A 27,524-nucleotide genomic window follows, 5' to 3' on the forward strand; every position below is an offset into this window, starting at 1 on the left:
AGTTCAGGATCCACGACATACTTGTACAGTCATGTGCCAGACACACACCTACACACACAGGGCCAGTTCACATAGCCAGTTAGGGTTAGCTGAGGTAGGGAGGGGCTTGAGATCTGAGGTACAGGCGACATATGGGGGGTGCTAGGAGGTGGGGGGCGAGGAGAGGAAGTGTAGGGGAACTGCAGTCTGCTGTGGGCACACACTTTGGAGACCAATATGTGCTGAAGGGTACGCCACATGAGGGATTGACAGAGATGCTAAAGTGATACTGCACCATTTCTGGATAGGAAATGAGCTCAATTATTTTACAGTTTTATCTTTCTCTTGTACTTCCAGACAGTCTCTGAGTCAGGCCATGATAATTGCTAGCTTGGAAGTAGCAGTAACATCACAAGACTATGAGAATTGCTGTAAAACTCGAACATTTAACTCAAGGATAGGTGTAAAATTTGCTTATTTCCAGAAATGGCGCACTATCACTTTAACATGATGTGAGGTATGGGTAATTGACAGAAGCTATGCCCCTATGCACTGAGTGGTGTAGTGGGGGTACTGCAGTCAGCTGTGGGACACCTCGGAGAGGATAGCGGGCAGGTGGAAGGTGGAAAGGGGACAGCGTTTCACAGGGTTGTACCGAGGGGGTACGGCAGTCAGCTGGGGGAGATCTCGGAGAGGATGGCGGGGTGGTGGAAGGTGGAGCAGGTTTGTTGTATGCCATACAAAGGAACAGTTTTGCTGTATGCCATACAAAGACCCCATGCACCGAGGGGTGTAGTGGGGGTTCTGCAGTCAACTCTGGGACACCCCGGAGAGGATAGCGGGCAGGTGGAAGGTGGAAAGGGGATAGCGTTTCACAGGGTTGTACCGAGGGGGTATGGCAGTCAGCTGTGGGAGACCTCGGAGAGGATGGCGGGGAGGTGGAAGGTGGTGGGTGGGGAGGAGCAGGGGTCCCTGTGCAGCAGCTTGAAGAGCAGCTCGTCCTTCTCCTGCTGCAGCTTCTGCGTCTCGGACGAGTGCTTCTCCAGAGCCTCCTGAAGGCTGCGCTGGTCTCGAGACAGCTGCCTGCAAACACATGACACATTCATACAACATTAGTTACATATAATAATAATAATAATAATAATAATAATAATAATAATAATAATAATAGAACAAGTCTATGTTGTAGAACGCATTATTAAAAAAACAGCGCAGACTCCTCGAGACAGCTGCCTGCAACCACACGACACATTCATACAGCACAATTAGTTACATATCATATTTATAATGACAAAACCAGTTCATATTGCAGAACACATTCTCATAGAACTGTGCAGATTCCTAAATGCTGCCAGCAACACCACATGTATACGGCAAAATCATATTACCGGTATTTTCATTTATCATAATCATGTGGTGTAGTACTTTGTACATACAGCATCTTCAACCTTTCCAACATTTTCAATAAATTGTTCACATTGTCTCTAGAAAGCTACATACACAATACGTGTGTAAAAAACCCTGTCTGTGTCAGCAATAATATACCACACTTTTGTGTGATTATGAACAACATATAATAAAAAGACTAATAGGAAGCTAAACAAATCTGAGCCAGTTCTATTGTCCTCTTGGCATTGTTTGTGTACTGCATAGTTATATATATAATATGCCACATTTTTTTGTGATTATGAACAACAGCAATGTGGAACAATCATCTACAATCTTGTTATTCTACCAGGTATATGTGTATTGAGAAAATACTTGAATAATTTTCATCAGCTGCTTCTCATCACTACCAACATGGCCGAACACAATGACAAAGACCTTGGGTGCAACCCATTACCTGACCTCGCCTTCTCTCATTTCGTTTACATGGCCTCATGACGTGAGGGAAGAGGTCATTGACGATGGAAGTTTCTTTTAATATCTCGCAAAAGCACAATTTAAAGGTCATTTTCTCTTTTATACTCATGATATTGGATGGGGATAAGTCACCCAAACTATTGTTTTCTCCAAAGAGTTGGGGTGTCAGCGAAGCACGAGGCCACAGCAAAATGAGAGGAGGATGAAAGGTTTGGTAATGAGTTGGTCCCCACATCTGATCACAGCTAATGACGGTCTGAAGCAGCACGTACTGAATGACGGACTGGTAGTTCTCTATCCGGACCCGGAGATCTTCATTCTGCTGCAGGATAAGGATCACTTGGTCCTCCAGAGAGAGATTCTTCTCCACCTTTAAAAAAAGTATATATATATATTAAAAAGTGCCCACATTACTGCATGCAAGCATAACGAATAACCCACTGGAAAACTAAATTACACATGCAAAAGCATCAAATAATCACTGGAAAACTAATATTACACATGCAAATACTGTACAACACATTACCTTGTGTAAGACCAAATTACAACATGCAAACGCAGCATCACACAACACATCCGTCCTTATATGGCAACAATTACAATCAATTAATCACAGCCTGAGTCATCCACGTCTCATTTGTTTATGTGAATTTGTTTATCCAAATGAGGTGGACTAGCCAGCTACAGTAGGTGAAATGTCCTTCTGATATGCGGTGCCTTCCTGTTTTTCACACGACACAGAGCCGATTTGATATACCAATTAACTTTATCTTCTTGGCTGATAAGTTGACAAGTTACACCAAGTAGGACAGAGGGATATTCCAAGAACATGGCTAAGTGATGAACCTGGTTAAGTTAAGCTAAAGGAAGTGGTATACACACTGATAGATAGCCCACAGGTGCCAGTCAGCTCAGAAACTTCAGGCTCTTGTATTAGATGATTTACCACTACCTCAAGATTAACTTCACTTGGTTTACTACTGAGTCAGGTTCTTGGGATACCTCCTCTGATAAGTACATAAGTAGTCCAAACAAAACTGTATCAAAAACAAGTCTTCTACTTTCTGGGCGTTCTGTGCAGCCAGTGCAGTGTTGAAGTCGACAAAGATGTGACAGACAAGTGATATTGACATTTGAAGAGGTAACACCATAAAGAGAGAAGTCATACACTCAAAGAATCGTCGTTCAGGAGTACACCTCATTGTTTGTGTGGCGTGTTTGTCCGAGTGTTCCGTATCATTAGACGTTAAACATGGTTGACACATCAATCTTAAGAGTCTTGGTTATTTTAGGATTACAGGAGTATACCCCTTTGTTTGTGTGGCGTGTTTGTTTGAGTAGTTGGTACTTCAATCCAAAGTAGCTGTTATTTTTAGGATTACAGAGCACAACCCCTGGCACCAGTCCCTGGTTGTGGGGTTCGAGTAAGGCCTTGTTGAAGGGCATTTTGGCCATGGGGGAAAAGGTGCAGGTGGGTGCACAAAATAAAGCAGATGAAAATTGGGAAACTTCCTGACCAAGTAGCCCCTGATTTTTAGATGGATAACAACAATTGTGCTGTGCTTCATTTCCCCTCTTTTGTCTGACTGTTACAGGTCTTATTATTGGGCCTAGAGACCGCCATAAAGTTCATATATGGTCTAAATTCTCCAAATTAAAAACTGGTCTTCAAGTAGCAGTGCATCACTGTTTCTCTCCCTTTCATCCAGGTAAACTTTACTGTGAACCAGTAAACATTACGGAATCCCATAATATGACACACCATTGCAGTAGGAATGCACACAGAAAGAATAAACAATAAGACAAATCCAGATTGGCCGTCTACGCAGTAAGCAACGTCACCTCTGCATTCTTCGCTTCATCTGTGTACACTACAGAGGCGGCTGCTATGCAATGCACACAAAGCTTTACATTCTTTTATGACAAAGGGCATAAATACATTTTAAGTGTCCAGCGTGCACACAGGGAGCCTCTCACACTCTTCTCCATATCTTTCGCCCACACAGAAACAGACACAGACACACATTGAGGGGGGAAGGGGGGAGAGAGAAAGAGAGAGAGAGAGAGAGACAGACAGACAGACAGACAGACAGACAGAGACCGTGAGAAGACCTCTGTAGCCTGGTGGCCTTTCACAGCTGACCAAAAAAGGCTAGTGTGTGGTCACGCAGCACGCGCGCACACACACAGACATCACACACACACAAATGCAGGCCTACCAGCATGTCCATCTGCATGAGTTTGTTGTTCAGTTCCTGCACACGCTCAGTCTTCATCTCGATGACGAACAGCAGGCTCTCCTGCTCCTGCTCCCAGAATTCCCCGGGGCTGCCGAGAGTCTGAGGGAGGGGGAGCAGAGACAGAAATGGGAAATGGCAGAGCCATCTCATAGGACAGTCAAGCTCATCCCATTGACTGCTCTGTTCCACTTTCTCTACGGCTCGCGGCTGCTCATGGTGCTCACTTCCTGCTCTGTTAGTGCCAGGAAGTGGCTTCCACAGCTTGGTGCAGTATGGCCCATATCCCAGAAAAAGGGCATATTTTGCAGATTTACGCAATATCAGCAAATTTTAATGAAATGTTTTTTAGGATTTTGAATAAAAACTTCCAAGCCTCAGAGGGCCACAGGCCGCAAGAAAGGACAGAGGATATAGCTTGACTTGCACCTTTTATGTGGAGGGGTCGAACCAGCAAGGAACATGGCAGAAGCTGGAATGGGGGTGAATTGGGGTGGCGGGCGGGCAAGACGCCACAGACAGGGCAAGACCAGGCAAGTTTATTTATAAATGTACAGCTGCGATTATGCAACCGCAGTGGTGATCCCCCAGACACTTTAGAAATTAAGAGATTAAGGGGAGTAAGGTAATTGAAGAGGGAGACAAAACACTTGGATCAAACAAAGAAAACAAAAATAAAAGGAGTGTAACAGAACAGAAACTTGGTACAGGATGAAGCCATGGGATAGAATAAGGTGGAGGACATGCAGTGCGTATGAGAGGTGTTCACCTGCCACCATTCTAAAGCATGGTTATTGAAATGAGCACAAAGACACGAGCTCAAAGCTGCAAAAACACGCACATGCGCGCGCACACACACACACGCACCTCTATGTTTCTCTGCAGGTCTCTCTTTAATGTCGACTCCTCCACTCGCCGTCTGAGATCGTAGAACATCTTCAGATCCACCATCAACTCATCCACCCTCCCCTGCAAACACATCCACACACACAAACGCAAACACACACAAACACGAACGCATGCACGCACGCACAGACACACATGCAATTAGAAATTAGAATATCTATTTATTGAGTCCAATTTCAGATAATATAAAAGGGGAATTCCTGTCAATTTCTACATGATACTAGGAGTGTGTCAAGAGTATATGAAGGCGCTTTTAAAAAATGTAAACAAATCATGCTCCAATTAGAATGGCCAGGATCTCGGAAAGGGCTTAACAAAAAAGTCTGTGTTGTTGGGTACTGGAAATTCAAGGGTACATGAGCAATACAACTGCATGTTGACATTGGCAGGAATTCTCCATTCATTTTGAACAGCCATGCTGCACCAGCAATTTTTTTCATCCTCTACTACAGCGACTTGTACTTACACTTATTTTAAAGTATAAATCCCTAACTGTCTGTATACATGTGAGTACATCTGTAATGGTCAGTATACAGTTATAAGACGTAAAAAAACACTGTTTGTTAAACGAGCATTCAAAAATGTCTGGTTCACTGCCAGTAATGCCTTTCTAATTGATATAACCATGAGGACATGGTAGGCCCTTAACACACAAATCACCCATCTTATAAGTCACTTATACAGACAGTAATTACTAGTACTATTAGTGGCTAACTTATGAACGCTCCTCTAAAAATGTTACCAGACTTGGTTCACCGCGTTCACCTTGAGTTTGTTCTCTGTGGCTTCATGCGCAGCATTCAGGGCGACCTTCTCTTCCCTGTGAAGACTCTTCAACTCTGCGGGGAAAAAGGAGAAGAAAAATAAAGGAAGAAGGAAAAGAAGAATGATTTACTGAGTGTTCACCGCAGAAAATCCCCTAAAATCCTGAAGCGAGGAGGACCAAACCTCTGGTTTGAATTAAACGCACATTTTTTAAACCACATTCTGGCACCAGCCTTCACACTGACCCTACACTCGATTTAACGAATTGAGCTGGTGTGTGTGTGTGTGTGTGTGTGTGTGTGTGTGTGTGTGTGTGTGTGTGGTCAGTAAATGCTAAATTCTCCACTTTGATTGTCACCAGAAACTCTGTGTGCATTTTCCCCGTTTGGCTTCATCTGGTAAAATTTTGCCAGGTGGAAAACTAAACAGTGCAGGTCTCCATGGTGATGCTGTGAGACTCTTGACAGCACCAAAACAACGTAATTGGACACAAATAAAGCCCCCTTCATTAACAGACTCACAATTACAAATTCCAATGATCTAATCTTTTACAACTACCTACACGTGATATCCATGGATACGCACAGGCGAGGGAAACACACACGTGTGGCGCATGCAGGCACACACTGGTTTATGCAAGTAGGTGTTGGCAGGTGAGTTGAGAGCTCCAAGGTTTTCAGGTGTGGAAGCACTTGGTGCTAGGAACGGGATGCACATTTTCCTGGCTGTTCATCGTTTTTAAGAGACGACAGCCGCAACTTAAATCTAACACATCTGCCTGCTGACTCCCTACATACCTTCCCCCAGCTGTCGACTGAAGTCAGCTGTTTCCATTAGTGCTATCGGCAGGCCTGTCAACAGCTTTTCGCCAGTCCCAGGACAAAATCATTTGACGACCCCCACCCCTTCCAATACAAATGAAGTAATGTAAGGACCCCATTCTAAGTCCCCCCTCTCTCCCTGGGCCCATGACAACTGACCCATTTGCCCCCGTTGGCAGAGAGGACTACCTGCCTTATGCCAGCCCAGCACCAAAGAGGAAAACGATTATGTGAGAATGAGTGTAGCACGCTGTGACTTTCTACTATTCATGTGTGTGTGCGATTGAGTGTTTGTCCATTTTTGTGTGTAAAAGAGACCTCCTTTGGCAGTTCCTGTGTGAAAAAGAGAGCTCATCTACCTATTGGTGTGTGAGTGGGTGGGTGTGTGGATAGCCTAGTGTGTACATGCCTGTGAATGCGTTAAAATTCCCATTTGTTACGCGGAGGCTCTGTGATGATGCCTGAGGTCTGCCTTCTCATCAGTACAATCTACATTATGCTACCCTGCCTGACACAGGTCTGCTTTTGTACCGTTTCAATCAGACACAGACCTAACCAATATAGATTGGCTGACCCTTTTTATTTCCCTCCACTGGGGCCAAGTGCCCTGAGCTACGTCCCTGTTTGGCCTGCTGCTGCTGGACACACGCATCAGCTGTAGTGTAGGGTTGACGTAGCAGGAGGAGGATGAGGACAAGAGGAAAAGAGCAGGGGGAGGAGAGGAGAGGGGTAGGAGGAAGAGGTGGAGAGGAGATGAGAGAGATGAGGAGCGAAGGAGGAGAGGGAGGAGGCAGGATGAGGAGACAGAGGAGAGGGAGACGGAGGATGAGGATAGGTAGAAAGAGGAGGAGAGGTAGCAGGAAGAGAGGGAGGGTATGGAAGAGGATGGGAGAGGAGCAGGAGGAGGAGGAGGAGGAAAAGGAGGAGGAGGGCTGAGACCTGGGCTGAACTATCTGGGACAAAGCACTGGCTGCCTGCATGGTACTGAAAGTCTCCACGAGTCCCTCTCTCCCTCTGATGCAACAACACCACCAACAACCACTCCTCCAGGGAGAGGGCTGGCTGTCCCCTAGTGGCCCGGCTTAAGAGTATTAAGATAGCCCAGCCAATAAGCAGAGGACACAGGAGCCTGGAAAAGCCATCCACACATGACTACCTACGGATTAGCAGCAGAGAGCGAAAGTGAAGGCTCTTGAAACGATATCTCCGGATTACCAGGCGGGTATTTCAAGAACATGGTTAAGTAATAATAAACCTGTCTAAGTTCACCTACAGGATGTAGTAAATCTGCTAATAGATAGCGCACAGGTGTCGTTTAGCAAAGAAAATGGGGAGTCCAGGCTCTTCCATTAGATGATTTACCACTACCTCAAGATTAACTGGTTCACTGCTGAGTCAAAGTTCTTGGACCACTCGCCAGCATACAGAGAAAGTGGAGTGTCTTGAAGTTGGTCCAAAGGGCTGGTCAATTGGTCGAAAAACGAACCAATCTGACAAATGTTGAAAACAATCAACAACAACCAAGAAAATGACTACTCACCCCTGTCCATTATTTTATGTTCACATCATTGTGTGGGCTCATCTCCTGCTTATTGTCAGCACATTATGTGTGGTCATGTCATTACACCCATATCTAGTCAACATATATTATTGTCTGGCCCTAATAGTGATGCAAATTGATTTTGGTCAATATGGATGAAAAATGTTGTCCCATTGCCCAGGCTTCCCTCTTGGGTTAGCCTTTTCTACAGTCACTGTATGCATTACCCCCACCCCTCCATTGTAATGATCTGGTATTTCTGTTTGTTCTTCTGAGTGTGTTTGTGTGTTCGTCCGCAGTGTTTTTGGGTAACTACATCAGGCATTGGTTCCATCTCTGATGGCTCTTGTTTCCAAGTGCAGGCTATGGTTAGGATGAGGGTTATAATTAGGGGTTGGAGGAAAAGGGTCTTCCTGTCCTGTCCTGTGACTCACCTTCTGTTCTGCTTTGGTATTCCTCTGTCATCTTCTTCAGCTCCCCCTGGTGAGCTGCGGTCAGGTCAGACACAGTCTCATTCTTCACCTGAAGGGGAAAGACACACACACACACACACACACACACAATCAATACACACGCCACATGAATATAAAAAACACTTATTGACAAGAGACAAAAAACATACATTAGCATATTTTTATCATCATCACTATTGTCAATAATCACTATAGTCAAACTATAGTCAATAAATAATATAATATACTTGCCATCTGCACTTATTGTTCTGTACATTTTGTGTGCACTTTGTATGCAAGTGTTATAGGCTATGATGAGATCATCACTTGTAAGTCCCTTTGGTTAAAAAGCGTCAGCCAAATGCAATGTAATGGAATGTCATCAGGGCTCTAAATTAACACCAGCCAACCTGTCAAATGCTGGTGAAAATTCAGTTTGGCTGGTAGAAAAGAGAACTTACTGGCCACTTTGACTGATAGTGAGTGAATGAGTGGCAAGTAAGATTTAACATCCACACTACCCAACTCGTCCAGTGATGAAAAAAGTTATTATTTAGGCCTGAATGTAATGCAATGAAATACGTGATATGTCATTACTGTATTATAGCAGATTTCAGTGAACTACCATCAAAGCATGCAAGGACCATGAGTACAATGGGCAGCACTGTACGTATGCCTCATAGGGAGTGATTGATGAAGTCCTGCGCATGTGATTCCAACAGTAGCTTTGTTTAGCCCGCACCGCCGCTGCTGTCATTCATGAGACACCCTTCCCTTCCCCTCAATGGCAAACACCACAATCTGAGAGGGCCTGTGGCAGGTCAACAAGGCTCCCTTTTGTTCCTCCGTCAATGCATAACTGACGGCTTGTTTAACGGGAGTGTTTGCTCAGATCAACTCTTGCCTCCCCTATTTTTTTTTTCAAGCCAGGGGTGGACCAGGACACAGGCCTGCCACTGCCACACCTTGCAGAGGAGAACACAACAGAAGAGAACAGAACAGAAGAGAGGGGAAAGGAACAGGTCTGGCTTAGTCTGGTCAGAAGGGAGTCTGAGCAGGGGTGCCGAATGCATCTCAAGATCACTCCTCTCCTCGTTCCCTCAACCCTATGTCCTTGTGCTTCTGTGTCAACTTGGATGAAGTCAGGAAGATCAGCCTCACCTTCTATTAAAGAGCACCTTATATTGCATTTATACAGTATGTGCCAAGCGGCATGTTTTTCAGGTACATCACGTCAGAAAGTCTGAATGTTAAATACATGTCCAATGTAAACCCAGAGATGTTCGAAGTGTTCGAATTGGACAAAGTTCTGTAGTTTTACCAAAGATTTTTTACTAACTAACCTAAAAAATATTTGGTAAAGTTCAAAACTTTGTTTACAACTTTGTCCAATTTCGACACTGAGCCTTACGTTTGGAGGATGGACACAATGACTGGAGAGAGTTATTAAGATGCATGCATGTGTCACATCTGCTGTTTTTCTTCACTGCTGCTGCAGTGTTGCTTTGTTTTGCATGCGTGCACAAAACCGAACAAAGGCAGAGTAAAAGGCAAGAACAGACATTGCACCACCACACGTGGAAAGTAACAGAATGGGTGCAGAGTGGTGCCAATTATTTGGTCATGGAAAAGGAATGGCCCTTCTTGTTTACGGGTGCCAACAGCTGCTGAGCGCATTGGCTGACATCACCACGCCGACGCCATTTTTTTTGTGGGGGCACAGCCAAGACGGTTGAAGTGGCCATGTCTTCAGGCAAGTCCAAACCCTCCAACAGGTGACTTACCACAGGGAAACGAATGCCCATGCACAAGAGCAGGGTTCATAGCAAAAAAAACCTGCAGGCATTTACCCAGCACTTCATTGTTAAGGCGGCCATCTTGACAAGCACCTTGACAAGGTGCACCGAAAAGAAACCGATTTTGTGTTGTGATTGTGTTGTGTGTTGTGATTGTTTTTGATGTAATGTATTTCTAAAAATACAATTCTCCAAAATTCAGATCGTTTAGGGTTTTCGGACCATGTGACATATGAAACTACACAATATAGTCTTTATAATAATGATAATCACATGTCTCTGATACCAGCTAACCCCCCCACCACCTTGGCAAAGGGAAAGTCTGTGGTAAACACAACATGCATTATTTGTGCATGCATACATACATGCACAAGTTATATTTGGCTGAATCTATTCCCGTTCTTCTCTGAAGGGCATCCCCACAGTGGTTCTCAAATGTTTTTCCTTGTGTAACCCCTTATACACTTCAGTGTGGTTTGCGCACCCCGTAAGCAAATGTTTTGGTGAGCTGATGGTCAAGCCAGTAGGGTTTCACTCAGCAAATCACTGCACATTATGCAGTCATTTTGGGGAATCCTCATTTCCAATAGATCTGATGTTTTTTCGGCCGTCAGTACAATGGGCATTACCCTTCGAGCATTTAATTCGCCATAAAACTAAAAAATACTTAATGTTCATTAATGCTGTATAACAACACATATCCGCCATTGCTTTATTCAGCTCACGCACCCCCTTGTGTCAGGCTGTGGATCCCAGGGGTGTGCACAGCCTTGTTTAGGAAACCCTGCCCCAAAACGTTCCCAAACAACCCGAAGAAAACGCCTTATGGGCAAAGAAAATAAACACTGCATTATGCAATCCAGGTCTTTGAAAGAAAACAAATAGCACCACCATGCCAAAACCCCTGAGAGAGGCGGGCCACACTGTCTCCGTCCAAAATCTGCCTCGAAGATGATAAACAGGCCAACTATTTGTGCCCTGCTGCTTAGCAACCCTCTTCAGGCACTTTCCGCATTGATAATCAGGAAGCGAATTTAAATCGAGAGAGAGAGAGAGAGAGAGAGAGAGAGAGAGAGAGAGAGAGAGAGAGAGAGAGAGAGAGAGAGAGAGAGAGAGAGAGTGAGTGAGAGAGAGCGAGCAAGAGACAGAGACAGAGACAGAGCGAGACAGACAGACAGACAGACAGAGAGAGAGAGAGAGAGAGAGAGAGAGAGAGAGAGAGAGAGAGAGAGAGAGAGAGAGAGAGAGCGCAATCACACCAGTTCTCAAGCAACATGTGGCTGTCGTCCAATTGGAACAGTCGGAACCGGTCATGTGGGGGGGCTGCCTGGCAACGCAAAAAGTGGCCCCATGTTTAGGAGCCTCCTAGAGAGTGGCGCTGCAGCGCTTATCCCATCTCAGATTTCCCTGCCGCTTCAACACTGGCACGACATTATTAACAGACTAGTGATGGCCTTTGTTCTTTTCTGCGTGTTGGTATCTGGCAACCCTTTGCTTACCATAATAAAGGCCTGGAGAGGGAAGCCTACGCCTTTCAACTAGACCGTAAGGACGGCAGAGAGATCCAAAAGAGGAGGCAGAGACCCCAACACAAGAGAAGAGAACTCCTCTGAACAGAGATATTAGTGTGCAAAATATATGCACTCTGGACACAAGTTGTTCTTGCATTGAGGTGATAAGCAAGCGGAAAAGCTGCAGGGCTATGGAAATTTGTATGCAATTATGCAGGTGAAAAACGGTCAAACACAACATAAGTGTGTTTGCAAGTGTAGCTTGGCCTACACAAAATCATCTCGCAAAAAGAGTATAGAGTCACTTATTTTAAAAAATAATAATATACAGGAATTCCATTAAAAACAATGTGAACAGAACAAAAATGTCACTGCACTCAAATAAAAAGTCCAAGCAAGTACAAAAACCAAGCACCCAAAAACTCCCACCCATACCCTACCAACTCCGATATGATTAAATCCCTGACATCAACCCCTCGATCTCGGTACCTTTTCAGCGAGGGTGTGAACCACCTTGCAGAGGGGGCCCCCCTGCTGGGCCTGGAGTAGGGCATCTCTCTCGGGGCCCTTGGACGTGGCCAGTAGGGCGTGCAGGACCTTCAGCTGACGTTCGTACTGCTCCAGCTGATACTCCGGCCCTCCCTCCAGCTCAGCCAATGACACCTTGCCTGAATGGGGAAAGAACACATGGGGGTGAGTAATGGCACAAACAAACAAAAGCGACTAGACTAGAGCAACAACAACGACGGAAGTAACTTAATTGACTCTCTGGCGACAGAAGAGACGAAAGAGATTTGGGCGAGCGACAGTTTGTGGTTGAACTTCAGCATATATTATAAGGAGCTATGATGCGGTTTGGCGACAACTGCCACATCCAATTGGAGAGTCGGAATGCTTGCATTCTGCTTTTAACAGTCACACTGCCGCTTTATCACTCGTGTCGCTCTTGCTATGAAGACAGACCAGCGACTCTTTGTAGCTTTTGTCTCTTCTGCTGTGTTTACATAGTAAGGCCCCGACATACTCTGCGAGTGAGATGAGTATGGATGCACGTGGAATGTTTCACACATTCTAACCAATGGCTGTCATTGGTTAGAATGTGCTAAACATTCCACGTGCATGTTGATGGTTAGAATGTGCTAACAGAAATATTTCTCTCGTTACAAACGCAGAGAATGAATTGGCCTTAAGGAGTCAGGAAGGAATCAGGAAGTAGCTTAATTGGTGATGGAGCAAAATAAGCGGTCAAATCCAATCAAATTGATGCAGCGCACTGAAATATTACACTACATTCTTGGTTAGAAATTTGTGCATCATTGTTGAAATTTGTGAATCATTGTTGCACAAACATGGCCAGAAATACCTCCATCTCTTCCAGAAGGACAAATGTTTTGCATTCATACAAAACCCACATATACAAAACGTTATGGAGACACTCTAAGATTTTAAAAACAGACACAAGCCTTCATATGCAATGGTGGTGGGAAGGGGGAGGATGAGTGGTGGAAAGAAAATCTAATCAACAATGTCTGAGGAATGTTTTTTTCCCTCCCTAGTGAAGAGAGCAATTCATTCGTTGCAGATATCCAGCACATCATGGCCTTACCACTTACCACAACATTGACCTGCTGAGGCAGGAACTGATGGAGATCCTGACCTTTTAACTTTAAGATTCTAATCTAAATTATAGAATAAGAAGCATGTGGAAGTTTAAGTTTTAGATGTAAACATGTAGGCCTACTTCCTGCGTTTAAGAGTAGTACATGGGGTAGATACAAAAATGAGGACTCCAGGTTCATCTGTTAGATGGTTTACCTCTTAACTTAACCTGGTTTACTCCTGAACCAGCTTTGTAGTAAAGGACCATGAAGAACACACTCAAGTGGGAGCACGTCTTCTTCAGTCACTGGGCCGACTTCTGACTAACACACCTGCCTGGTTCCAAGCATAACGCCAGAGACGGTACTATAACATTCCTCTTCCTGTACTCCCTGTGACAACGCTGGTTAACACAAAGTAACCCGAGACAGAAACAACCGCAAAGAACCACAGAAGAATCTCCAACTACATATCTTAGGTGTTGAAACGTCAATTAAGGGACGTAAATTTGTTTTGTTTTTCTTTTCCCCCTTACTCGTAGACACACCTCAGGCCAAAGCACATGAAATTATACAGTAACCGCTGCCAGAATGCTGTTTGTCAGTCAGAGCGGAGGCTTTGTAAATCACCGTTGTGACAGGACCTGCCATTTTCACGCTGGGAGGTGGAATGCACCAATCAGTCACTCGGCCTTAAATGGGACAATCGGCCTACCCACCCGACGGCGACAAACCTAGCAATTACAATTTTACGGCATGCCTGCGCACCTTATCACCGCCACAATTACGCAATTCATTTAGCCAGCTATCAGACGAGTCATCAAGGAGGAGGACAGTGGTGTTTAGTGGCATGAGTGAGTTCACTTCCTGTCTAAATGTCTCAGGGCCCCTCAAGCTGTTCTTGATGCAGGATGTGCAAGGAGGCATACAAAGCAGGTTTATTTATTATTTTTTGTTCAACAAGGCAATGTTATTTTTTTTGCCCTATCCATTTTCATCCACCTAAAATGCTTTAGAAATCTTGTGTAGAACACCCATACACTTGGGGACCCGGGTTCGAGTCCGGTCTGGGTCATTCCCCAGGCTTACCCCATCTCTCTATCCCACCACTTTCCCGTTGCCTCTTCACTGTATCACAATAAAGGCACTAAAATCTAATGTTTTACAAATGTTGAAAATATTCAAGAGTAGAACTCTTGAGTAGAAGTTGAGTCAGGGTTACCAAAAAAAATGGACCCATCTGTTGAAAACATTCATCATGAATTGTGCTACTGTTTAGTAGCTTCACTAATATTGAAAGTATTCAGTCAGCAGAAGGTATGAGATAAGTCACGTTGAACCCAGTCTACTCACCATCTTGAGCGCCCTTTTTCTTCTCTCCTGCTTTTGCCTTGGTCTTCTTCTGAGGGGAAACACACAGAAAGAAGATTCAAGAGTTAATGGTCATTGTCAAAAAACCTACGAAATTGGGTTTGGAGTACAACAGTCCGTGCACTTTATTTGGGAATCTAATACTACTGACACAATTGCTTGAATCTCCCCCTTTCCCCATCCCACTAACAACAAAGTTGTAAGTGCTTACTACCCCCCCAACTCCATCTTCCAAAGAATAAATAAATAAACAACTTCTCAGCCTCAGTATATAAGGAGCCCCAATAAATGACCCAATGTGAACATTAGGCTTAGTGAAAGTATTTCTCAACAGTCCTAGGAATTCAAAAGTCTTATGGCCTGAGGATATAGGTCCGGGTCTGTAGGGCCCTGTACCTTCTACCTGAGGGCAACCGTTGGAACAAGATATAGGCAGGATGGTGACAGTCACGCAGGATGTTCTGCACTCTCTGAACACCTGGTTTCAATGCAAAACCGTGCACAGTTCACAAGCACAGCCAGGTATAGCATGGTGTTATGAGGAGAGAGAGGACTGAGGCACACCGTAGAGAACGGAGAGAGAGACAGTGAGGGGACCTGGTGTCAGTTTAGACCTCCCATAGTTCACATAGTACAGCATGGCGCTGAAAAGTGGATATGAATGAACAGCTTAATTTCAGACCTGCAGTTCAAAAGGTAAGTACTGCTGAACATACTTCACTTGAAATGCACACCAGACTGAACACACTTGACATGCACACTTACTAATAGAGACAGGCTCACTTACTTACAGAGATATAGATAGATGACCCAGACCCAACCCCAATCACATCACAGATAAGCAACGTCACTACCAAGATGGGGGAAAAAAACAGTCTTAGCAATTCCTTGAATTTTGCCGAGGGACAGACAGAGGCTTATCCATTCTACGTTGACAGGCAGTTCCATTAAAATGTACGAGCCCGTCAGTGGTAAAGGGAAAAAAGGAGTTCTCTTTGACAGGCATGCTTGCCCCATAGGAGTACATTGTGTAACCACTCCTGCTCGTGTTCGGAGTTCTTTAACTCAACGCTGTATGGATTTCAATGACTTTTGTGACCCATAAAAGCTTGAACTGAAGACAAAAAAAGGATGTTTCAAACAGCGCCCACGCTCAAACCTCCCACTATTTTTCTCTCAAAATAAAAAGGAAAACCCACACAGCAGCACCTCCAGCTGTTTTTTTTCAGCTGAAAGAAGACTGGGTCAAACATCTTTTTTTAAAGGCACTTGAAGCAAAAACCAACATTTGTTTTATAAGCACGCTTCAGACGTGCTGAGTGTCAAAAACACAAAACAACCGAAAACTAAACAAAGCAACTAGCCGAGAAAGAGGGCTTCAGGGTGAAAGAATGTGTAGACAACCTTAAACCACAAAAAAACATCTGTGCAATCTGCTACTTCCAAACAACCAGGCGTTCCACTTCTGGAGGGGATGTCTATTTAATGGGTATTAAGATTGTACGCTTCAGTCAGTGGAACATGACAGAGTTTAGTTTAGTCTGCTGGCAATATTATAGCTTTTATCTGCAAGTGTCTGGATTTCAGGGTGACACCTCTGAAAACACAGAACACAGAAATTTAGCCTACATTATCATCATAAAGCACGTCCTCCGGTGAGAACATTGCAAAAATAAAAACCAACAACTCCGTCACCACTCTCAGTTCCGTTGCTCATCTGAAAAGTGGATCCTTGCATGACCACTACATTTCCAGAAGTTTTTTTTTTTTTTAAAGAACATTGGTGTTAAGCACCTGAAGCTTTTTTACTAGCCTGGTTTACCCATACGCAGGTTGTACTAATTTCATTGCAGGGTCACGAGCAGCCAAAGTGAGAAATGTTTAATGGAGAGAGGGATGAACTTTGAAATACAGTGAGTCCAATAACTATTTGATCCCTTGCTGATTTTTTTGGTTTGCCTACTAACAAAGACATGATCAGTCAATACATTTTATGATAATATGTATTCTAATATGGAGAGACAGAATATCAATAAGAAAATCCAGAAATTAACTTAAGAGAATATATATTAATTTATTTCCATTTCATCGAGCAAAATAAGTATTTGATCCCCTGCCAACTGATAACAATTCCGGGCCCACAGACCAGATGGGCACTTCCGATCAACTTGTAATCTGAATTAAAGACACCTGTACATACTAACATGCATAAAAGACACATTGAATCAGCAGAATCAGTCCATAGTATGAGTGAATCAGTCACACCCCAACCTCACCAGCATGGGAAAGACCAAAGAGCGGTCAAATCATATCAGGGACAAGATTTTGGACCTTAACAAAGATTACATGGGCTGCAAAGCCACAAGAAAGAGACTGGGTATGAATGACCCAACTGTTGATGCATTTCTTCCAAAATGTGAGGAATACAAAATGACTATCCATCAGCCTGCCTGGGGTTCTATACAAGATTTGACCTTTTGTATGGATTTGATAATCATGAGAACAGAAAGGGAGCACCCTAGACCTGTACGGGATGAACTAGGCAATGATATCAAAGCTACTGGGACCAAAATCACTGAGAAAACTACTGGTAGCACTTAATGCCACAGAGGTTTAAAATCCTGTAGTGCACACATGGTACCTCTACTTCAGAAGGAACCTGTGCAGTCCCACCTGAGGTTTGCCAACGGACATCAGACTGGTTTAGGATATGATAAGGAGGTGCTGTAGTCAGATGAAACCAAAATCAAGCTGTTTGGCATCAACACAATTCAATGTGTTTTGAGAAAGAGAACTGCTGTCTATGATCCCAAGAACACCCTCCTCACCACCATGCATGAAAGTGGTATCATTATGGTTTGAGGGTGTTTGTCTGGCCAAGGCACAGGACAACTTCACATCATCAACGAATGGATGGAGGGAGACATGCAATGTGCAATCCTGAGTGCAAACGTCCTTTCCTCCACCACTACACTGAAGGTGGGCCATTTTTGGATCTCCCAATATGACAATAATACACAACATACAGTCAAAGCAACGGAGGAGTGGCTCAATAAGAAGCATATTAAAGTCGTGAAGTGGCCTAGACAGTCTCCAAATATTAACCCTATTGTAATTCTATGGAGGGAACTGAACCTCCCATTTGCCAAGCTACAGCCACAAACTATTAATGTTTTAGATATAATCTGCAAAGAAAAAATGGCCGAAAATCTTTTCTACTATATGCACAAACATTGTCATCAACTAAAAGAAGCATCTGACCTCAGTGCTAGACAACTAGGGCTTTGCCACAAATCACTTTATCTTCTTTAGCTAGAGGGGTCAAATACTTATTTGCCTAAATTAAATACAAATAAATTAAAATATATTATTTAAAGTTATTTTCTGAAATTTCTTTTTGATGTTCTGTCTCTCCATGTTTGAATACATATTATCATAAATTTATAGACTGATCATGTCTTTATTAGTGGGCAAACCAGCAAAATCAGCAAGGGATCAAATACATATTGGACTCACTGTACCTGTCCCATTTTATCAAATCGTTAACATTTGTTCACCATGATATTACAAAAACAATGGAGCTCGAAATGTGGGCCCCTTCCTTGCCCCTCCACGGTTTATTGACCACTTGTCGGGTAACAAGACCAAATCCCCTCCCAGTACTCTCAGCCCAGACTTTATGCTTTTAACTGAAGTGCTCACATCTGGCAAGGACAGGCCAACCTTTTACTACGCCAGGCACTGGTTTCAAACACCTCCCCAATAACAGGGGCATATTTAGTAAATCAACTTCAGTGAACTCATGTACAGGCACTAAATCACAACAATAGCAATATACGCTATATAATGTTCATGTTCAGTAGACTGTTAATTACAGCACTATTATGGTATGCTTGCAATGCTTGCTTGCTATGCAATAGGGTCAAAGACGTCTTTGTCATTCAGTGTTACGGACAACTTCCGCCGACTGTAAATGCAAAAAAACATGATTTTTAAATTGGCCTTCATGAATTCCCTGTAACAATAAATAAATAAAAAGAGTCATGTTTTTTACAGTTACAGTCAGCAGAAGGCATCCGTTACACTGAATGACAATGCCATTTTGCACGTCTTTGACCCAATATCATACTACTACTGTTGTTTACATCCATAAGTACTTCTATTTTATACTCAGACATAAATAACAACAGAGATTCCAAGTTCCTAGTTCTCACGCCTGAAGTTTTTATCAAGCACCACTCCCATTGGGTGACGTTAAGGGAAGTGTGTTTGAAATGTCTGACTCAAAACAGTGAGCTCATTCGACCACTAAGCCAAGTCACTACTCCCTCATCATGTGACAAAGCAACTATACTGTCATCGACACGCCACCTCATCATTCACACACACAAACACGCACAGAAATCAGACAGAGCTCACTTCCCCTGAGCCAGTGCAAAAAAAACACAATGAGGTCACTCAGTGCAGTGCGAGTCTCTCCCTCCACACAGCTCAGACCCGACCCAGGCCTAATTACTGTCTTCTCCATTGATCCAGCTCAGAGAGAGAGAGAGAGAGAGAGAGAGAGAGAGAGAGAGAGAGAGAGAGAGAGAGAGAGAGAGAGAGAGAGAGAGAGAGAGAGAGAGAGAGAGAGAGAGAGAGAGAGAGAGAGAGAGAGACAAGAATGGCAAGAGAAAGGCAGAGAGAGATTTAGGAGGAGGGAGCCAGGAAAAGAGAGAGGAAGAACACTGGAACACAGGACATGATCGAGGCTTAGAGGCAGAAGGTCTACCAACATTCCACAGTCTTCCCTCTGTGTGTGATCACCAAAAATGTGTGTGTGTGTGTGTGTGTGTGTGTGTGTGTGTGTGTGTGTGTGTGTGTGTGTGTGTGTGTGTGTGTGTGTGTGCGCAGACAGACGTACACACACACAGACACACACACAGGAGAGGTATTTAACGAAAAACAAACATAACGACCTCGACTGAGAGGACATCAAGTATTCCTGCCAGTCATCCAGTTACCTCAGGTCAGGAGCATGTTAATGGCATTACCGCCCCACCCCCCAGAGGAGCAATAGCTTAGCCATCCACCTTGTAATATCCACTCCCTCAAGTATCTCTCCCACCTCAGCTGAGCTAAGCTGTCCCACTGGAACACTAAAATTAGATTTGCGCTTCAAATTTGATGATGAAATTACTAGGACATGTATACATACGTACGACAACTGACACACTTTGCCAATTGCCTTTCCAAACTTGCTGCTAGGCCAAAACAAAAAAAATGCCATGCTGAGAACTTAAGTGAAAAAAAAATCTTAACTTGATTTAAAATAATCATAACCCTGCACCTTCCTTGACAACCACCAAATTTCCTGTGGGGAAACGCTGCGTGTTTCTGGCTGCATGGGAATTTTTTTTGCAGATTTCCTTCCACACCCAGCCCCTCTCTCCCAGGGCAGGAGACAGTGAGATCCCCCTGCAGGTGTAAACACAGGCCTTCCAGCCGGTGACCATTGCGTAAACACATATAAACACAGCATAGATACTACTGCAGACACGGCCAACTATTATGTCAAGACACACACACACTATACATACTTTTATTTGGATCTCACCACAGAGGAAGTATTATAGACCAAAATATTGGACTGACCAGACACAAAAAGTATCATGCTACACATTACACTACATGTTTAAAAAGGTATCACACACACTAAAATGACTAGAATGACAAAGGCTAACCAAGCCGTGGTCTCTCTCTGTCACACACACATTTTACTTCTTTATTTGGATTGACAGATAAGCGTTTGTCATAGCACAAGCCAAATTTGATAGGAGTTTTACACAAAAATAAAAAGGACACAGACACACACACACACGACAAAGGCTAGCCACACTGCTTGCAGGCCCACAGACACACACGCCAAAAGATAGCCGAACTGCTTGCTGGTAGCTGTCGTGCACGGACACACGCATGTACACATTTTACTGAGTAAAAAGACAGTGCCACCCCAAGGCTACTGTACAGTAGCTGTTTGCCATGGTAGCCGCCTGTGTGTTGGACTGAAGGTGGGGGGTTCCAGTTGTGCCGTTACTATGGCAACATATATATACTGTTCCGCCAAAGGTACAGCATGTGTACAAGCCCTGTAAAATGTAGTCCGCAGATGATTCACAGAGGCTTTTGCAGGTCTTTATCTCAACCACCTCTCCTAAAACAAAGAAGAGGACATGGCTACCGTGACATTTACTGTACTTAACCTCAGTCCACTCTTGACTGAAACACAGGGTTTGTTTGAAGGTGGAAGATGCCTAGATTATGTTTTACAAACCACATGGCCCAGCTCACGTTTTCACATTTTTCCCTCTTCAAACGTCCTCCAACTGTTCAAAAATGTTTCCACACATAACTTTTAAGACTTTGTCGGTAAAAACCTTTCCTGAGTAATGTAGCTTTTGAACTCTCAGCGGCCTATAACAAAGTTCCACTTCCTTACTTCCAAGTACAACTATATGGACTGCTGGACAGGTTGGATGGCCATCTCTATGTAAACTTCCTGACTGTGTGCAGCTGCAACGCCGACATGAAGACTAGACAGCAGAACTAGGCCTATGGGGGGGGGGGGGGGAGAGAGAGCGAGAGAGCGAGAGAGCGAGAGAGAGAGAGAGAGAGAGAGAGAGAGAGAGAGAGAGAGAGAGATCCTGCTCTGGCGTGATTTCTTCCAAGTATTTGACCAGGGCACAGTGTTCATGCCGTCAGGCTTTTCCACACGTTTTTTAACAAGCAATAGACGCCTGGACCCAGCCAGTGTTTACGGTCCCCGCTGGGTTAAATTTACCAGCCACATGAGAGAATGTGCACGTCTGCAGCAAATGTTTAAGGTTTCCTCGGTCAGGCCAGCTCTGCCAACGCAAAGTGATTTAAAACCTCTAAAACTCTTGTGTTAAAATCTTTTCAAAAGTGAGGAGGATGTGTTGTGCTGGGCTCATATGGATGGACAAAAGATGCCTGCTATGGTAGTGGAGTTCATTAAGGTTTGGCTTAATACATTTTTCCATATTGACAAACCAGACTGACACAATTAGGGATGGGTGATAGAACTTCAAGACAAAAAGAATCACATACAAGACATGGTACTGTGCTTTCAGGCAATATGCCTAGGCTAGGCCAGTATATGAACACATACAGTGAAATGAACAAAATATTCCAAAAGTTACGAAAGTAAATGCTGCTAACATTCTTAATAAATAATGATTAGGAGGCATTCCTGTGCTTGAAACAGAACAGTTGTCGGTGCAATTAATTACTCAGCCCTTGGTCATCATGATGAAGACAAGACATGCAGAATCAAAAGAAGTATTGGGTAAGAGCGTAAGCAAAAAATGATGACGCAAACAAGACCAGCTAAACCAGGTGTCCAGGGGGAGGAAAAGAAAATAAACATCTAGAAGAGTGTGCATTGAGATCGCAGACCTCCGCCAACGCAGGCAGTAGTCCATCCCATGGATCATTGCCAAAAAGGAATTCTTAAAGTTTTGGTAACTTTTTAAGTTGGGTTATTAACAAAGCAACAAACTAAGCAATAAAGAAGGCAAAGGCATTCTTTCCAGAGGCAGTGCAGTAGGCTGACACGGATGCATTCATCTCTCCGCATTCGGGCCATTACCTACTAACCATCAGTCATCTAGGCCTATGCAGTCCTCCAACTCACCCAGCCTGTTATAAGTCAATCAACACGAACACCGTAGCCGCGTCTGTTGAAGCTTGGTATTCTGTGATCAGCCTTTTCTCCACTAACAACCAGCAGCACACTTGTGCAATAGGTCTACTTTGGCTGATGTGCATACTTTTTTCATATCCAAAATTAAAAAGTTGGACGAATATAAAAGGTAGAATGTATATGGCCCGCCATGGATTCTACTGCAAATTGAACATAAATCATTCACCCACTTTTCTGTGGATGCACAAGGTGGCTTGCTTCATCTCATCCTGGGTCCAACTCAGTACGTAACCTCACAGCCTCTCCTTTTACTTTTGGCCTCGTTATGTGAAGCAAAACTTCATTGACAGTAGAAGTTTTATTCATTAAGGGCATTTTGTCATTCACAATCAGACGTTGAATGGGTGAAAAGTCCCCCAGAAGTTGTTGTGCCAATGCTGACAACAGGGAAACTTAACAGTTTTCTCCATGGAGACCGGGCATCAGCAAAGCACAAGGACACAAGCAAAAGCAGCTGGCAGGTTAGATATTTAATTGGACCTTGTGTCGTTTCAATCTTTCTGCCCATGCTATTCTGCTCAGTGTCAAGTTAACCAATTAGCTCATCTACCCATCGTTAGGTGGATGAGTGAGTTAGCTGAGTGACCCATATGTGGCAGGAGGTCCGCAGATGACCTAGATTTGGGATGACCTAACCTGAGGTCATCCTGTGCAGTCCGCCGCCCAGAGCTCGAACCCGCGACCTCACAGCCAACCTCCAGCATGGAAGCACAAGTGTGAAACCACAAGGTGAAAAGGGCTTAGGCCAATAGTTAACGATTGTACCTGTTCCTGGAGGCTTCGGGAAGGAGGTTAACTAACACTGTACTACCAAACTCTGTTAGTTGACCTCTGTTACACTAGCCTGGCTGTCGTGACTATGACATTCTTTCGACCTTCAAGTCTGATTCCTAAAATCTGAGAAGTTCTAAACCAGTGACTAGTCTGCCAGGCCAGACTGACTCACGAAAACAGGAAGTGATGGGTTAAGGTCATGGATGGCTGATCCCCTCTTTTCACATCGCACACGCACACCATTCAGGTGGTTGTACACAGCATATTTTATCACATCACACACTGCAGCTCTGTTATCAACGTATAGGCTGGAGGAAACAAAAAAGGTCTCGAGTCGCAATTGACATTTCACCTCTGGAGATCACAAAGTGCTCATGAGACAGTCTCAGGGCAGTTTTCCGAGCGAGCAAATAAAACAGCATCACATGAGACGGTCTGCTGCTATGCATGTTGTTAAAGATTTCCCTCCCATACTTTTCATAGTCGGTTCTCTGCACAATAACACCCTCCTGTGTGTACACTATCTGTTCAAGGCAAGACATATTTCACGTCCATGGACCACATGCCATCCCATGCTTTTTTCATAGTTTGTTCTCTGCACAATAACACCCTACAGTGTGTGCACTGAGTTTTACAGCAGACTTACTGTCTTTCACACAAGCTATCCCAGACTTCTTTTTTTCATACTTCACACCCTACTGTCTGCACTTTGTATGCTTTAAGGTTGATATACTTCACACCCATCCTTCACTTTTCAAAGATGTTTTCCTAACAAGAACACCCCACTGTCTGTACTCTGTGTATCTCTTTTGGCAACTATACCACACACCGGCCACATGCTATCCCCATAAACTACCTTCTTTTTTCATACGTTTTCCTCACAATAACACGTCACTGTATGTAATCGGTATCTCTTTGAAAGGCAGATATATTTCACACAGGCCCCAGGCAGGGCAGAGGCAGGCCACATGTTATCTAACCGGAGGCGTCCCCCACCTAGGCAGCCAAAGGCAGCTCGAAAGCAGATCAGCTTCATGACTTCCTCTGGGGTGTTGCCAGCAGGATGTTCAGCAAGTACGCAAGGAAGGCAGCAGAAGTTCAACAGTAATGTCACACGCACGCACACACACACACACACACACACACACACACACACACACACACACACACACACACACACACACACGCACACACGCACACACACACACACACACACACACACACACACACACACACACACACACACACACACACACACACACTACAGTGGTAGAAAGGCACCACACACCAATTAAAGAAAACAAAATGGCGGGAATTGAACAAGAATGCAACATTTCCATCCCAGTGATTCGACTCCATCTCACACACAGTCACACGAAAACAATACAGTCAGATAGTGGTAAAAGGCACGCCACTCTAAACCATTAAAGAAAGTAACAGAACTGAATGGAATTGAACAGAATTGAACATAAACGCTAACTTTTGGGCCTAGTGATGCTTGAGCTTTCTAGAGCCTCCTCCAGACAAAAACAATCGAATGTCAAGCAGAGTTGTGGGCAATTTGCTTTCAAAGAAATCCTAATAATTTCCCCCAAGCTAGGCCGATTAAGTTAATCCTACACCTATCCAGATAGTGGAAAATGCACACAGCCATTACATTGAACCAAAGTACTTCTTGGCACGTACAGTACAGTAAATGAATACTGACTTCCAAAACAAACCAACAACAGTATTGATTGATTGACACTCCGCAGGCAATTCGGAGCAGGCTGCTTTTTGATTGGCTGGGACATTTGTAATTCGGCCGCAGCAACCACCACCATATTTTAGGTATTTCTGTACGCACAGCAAATTAGTACACCCAACTTCCAAAAGAAACAGTCAGCATTGATTGACCGATACTCCACAGGCAATTCGGAACAGGTCACCTTTTGATTGGTGCAGCCCCTTGTGACATAATTTGTCCCTACCAACCACAACAAGACCTGAGCTGCCCTACTTCTGCTGGCTGGCACAGGGGGCACCACAAATGCACTGCACTGTTCTCGTCTAATGAACAACTGGCAAGCTTGTTCACTTCTCACACTGGCACAGGAGTGATGCTTCTAGGGGGAGGAGGGGGCTTTCGGAGGGGGATTAGGGAAGGGATTGGGGGGTGGGCGCTGGGGCTGCCCAGTGTAGGTCATGGTTTGGCATGACTGTCACACTCTGTTGCCCGCTGCCCGCCCTGCACAGGTTTTGAACCATGCACACTATCCATCTTTCCAGTTGCTCATGTCTACTTTTGAGAACTCAGCACATGGCTCTGTGTGGGGGGGGGGGGGGGGGCAGAACCACTGCACAGTCTATGGGTAGTAGCACTCATCTAGTAATAGAGCAGCACTCCCTGCATGACAAGCACAACACAACACGACACGACACGACACACATCAGAACACAACAGCACTGCACAACAGCACAAATCTCCTCTTAAATCCACACGCAATCTGGGCTAATCAAAGCTTTGCACTGGCGTGAGAGATCCATCCGGGCTCTATCTAAAGAGGGGGTGCAGTGACAGTCTAATAATACAGTCAGTGGTGTACAACAGATAATAAAGGATGGATGAGGAGGGAAGAAAACAACTTGCAATAGTTCTGGCTGGTTTGACAGCAATCAATCATTCACAGCAACTTGACCGGACAAGCCCCTCGACGAAGAGAGGAGTCTGTGAAAAGGCGGCATCAGACTGTTTGACGTTACATAAGGACTCTCTTTACAACAGGCACTGATCAAAACAATAGCCCCGTGATGGACTATTGTCACAAACGTAAGGCGGAAATGAACACACAGATTTGGCAACTCATCTGACAGTAGCCTACGGGGATTGAAACAAAAGACGAATTGCTGACTGCTGTACTGAAACTGGTCTTTGGACGAATGACTAGCCCACAGACCACAAAAAACTTGGCTAGTTTTGTCTTTAAATGCGTATGTTTCTAATTAACATTCAGTGCGTCGCACATCTTTGGTTGGTCATTTCAAGTAGCCATAGTGAAAAGGACAACGCGGGGTGCCAAATGCTCTATATCACAGAGGGTTGATGATGGCAAGTTAGTAGCCCAACAGTTTCATCAGAATTTGTAAATTAAGGATGGAAGAACTAGACATTGTAAAATAATCTGTATTCAGATGTATCGACGACATAAAGCGTAGGCTGCAAATGACGTGAAATTAGTTGGTCTCTGACTTTGACAAAGGGGGTTTCCATCCTTTCAAAATGAATAAAGTTACACACCTTGCTTTGGGCACAACCCATTACTTAGCGCCCGACCTTCTTGCCTCTCCCAGACCAGGTACTTTCACTCCCCAAGAGATGAAGCCCAGTATCTTCAGTTTCTTCAGCTCAGACCGGTCACAGCGTCCCGCTATCCGCACGCTGCACCTCCCCAGCGAGCGAGCTCGTGTGATACCTCTCCTCTCCTCTCCGCGGTAAAGAATTAAATAGGGCAGCTATGTGTGAAACCTGCAAGCACACAACTTTGTCAAGCAGTGAATGCGTGAAGAAAAGAAACCTGTGCTTAGCTGTCTGCTGCAGAATCAAGTGTGCTGGTGTGAAAGTCTCGCAATTCAGAGCCCGACCATCAGTTCTGTCCACATTGTTGTTGGTGGGGGAGTCGCTGGCACGTTACAGAATTTGAACTTTCTTTACCGTAGTGTATGGTAGAAGTGCGCAGACAAACGTGTGCGCGCACGGCCAGATTTACGGCGCTAGGAACCAGCCCAGAATTCTTTTTTTTCAATTTGCTAGGAGTTGTTGAGTTGTTTTTATTGAAAAATAATCATGGGATCAATGTGTGGTTTGCAACTACATCGTAACTATATGGTATGCAAAATTAAGTTTATTTTGTCATCCAGATTTTTAAAAGAAGATGTGTGTTATTCCAGCATTAGTAGGACCCATTGATTAATCATTGAAAAATAAACTGAATATAACATAAACCATCGGTTGATAGTGTCCGCCATACCAATGGTAAGGCCCAGAGCCATCTAATATCAGAGTTACGCCACTCCCATAGACCTCTATGGACCAATCTTTCCACAGCAATGGCGGCTCTCATGGAGCCTCACGGAGCGTTAACATGGAAATCCCCATTGACTTTAGTTCTA

The 27,524-nt window shown here is 44.3% G+C and overlaps 1 protein-coding gene across 2 annotated transcripts; it reads right to left on the bottom strand.

Annotated features, from left to right (window-relative positions):
• ccdc69 (coiled-coil domain containing 69) lies at positions 1 to 27,037 on the bottom strand. 2 transcript variants are annotated; one of them, XM_063190771.1, is made up of 9 exons: positions 26,653 to 27,037; positions 14,822 to 14,867; positions 12,360 to 12,538; positions 8,546 to 8,633; positions 5,751 to 5,824; positions 4,947 to 5,048; positions 4,062 to 4,181; positions 2,115 to 2,212; positions 1 to 1,062 (listed from the first exon to the last, which is right to left on the bottom strand). In XM_063190771.1, exons 1-9 carry the CDS (start codon positions 26,671 to 26,673, stop codon positions 882 to 884), a joined length of 909 nt encoding a protein of 302 aa, XP_063046841.1. In that variant the 5' UTR covers positions 26,674 to 27,037; the 3' UTR covers positions 1 to 881. The 2 variants fall into 2 exon arrangements, with proteins under 2 accessions (XP_063046841.1, XP_063046840.1); XM_063190770.1 differs by having other exon boundaries at positions 14,822 to 14,870.
• Positions 27,038 to 27,524: the final 487 nt, after the last annotated feature.

This window comes from Engraulis encrasicolus, chromosome 23, assembly GCF_034702125.1.
Source record: "Engraulis encrasicolus isolate BLACKSEA-1 chromosome 23, IST_EnEncr_1.0, whole genome shotgun sequence".
Taxonomy (NCBI): Eukaryota; Metazoa; Chordata; class Actinopteri; order Clupeiformes; family Engraulidae; genus Engraulis; species Engraulis encrasicolus.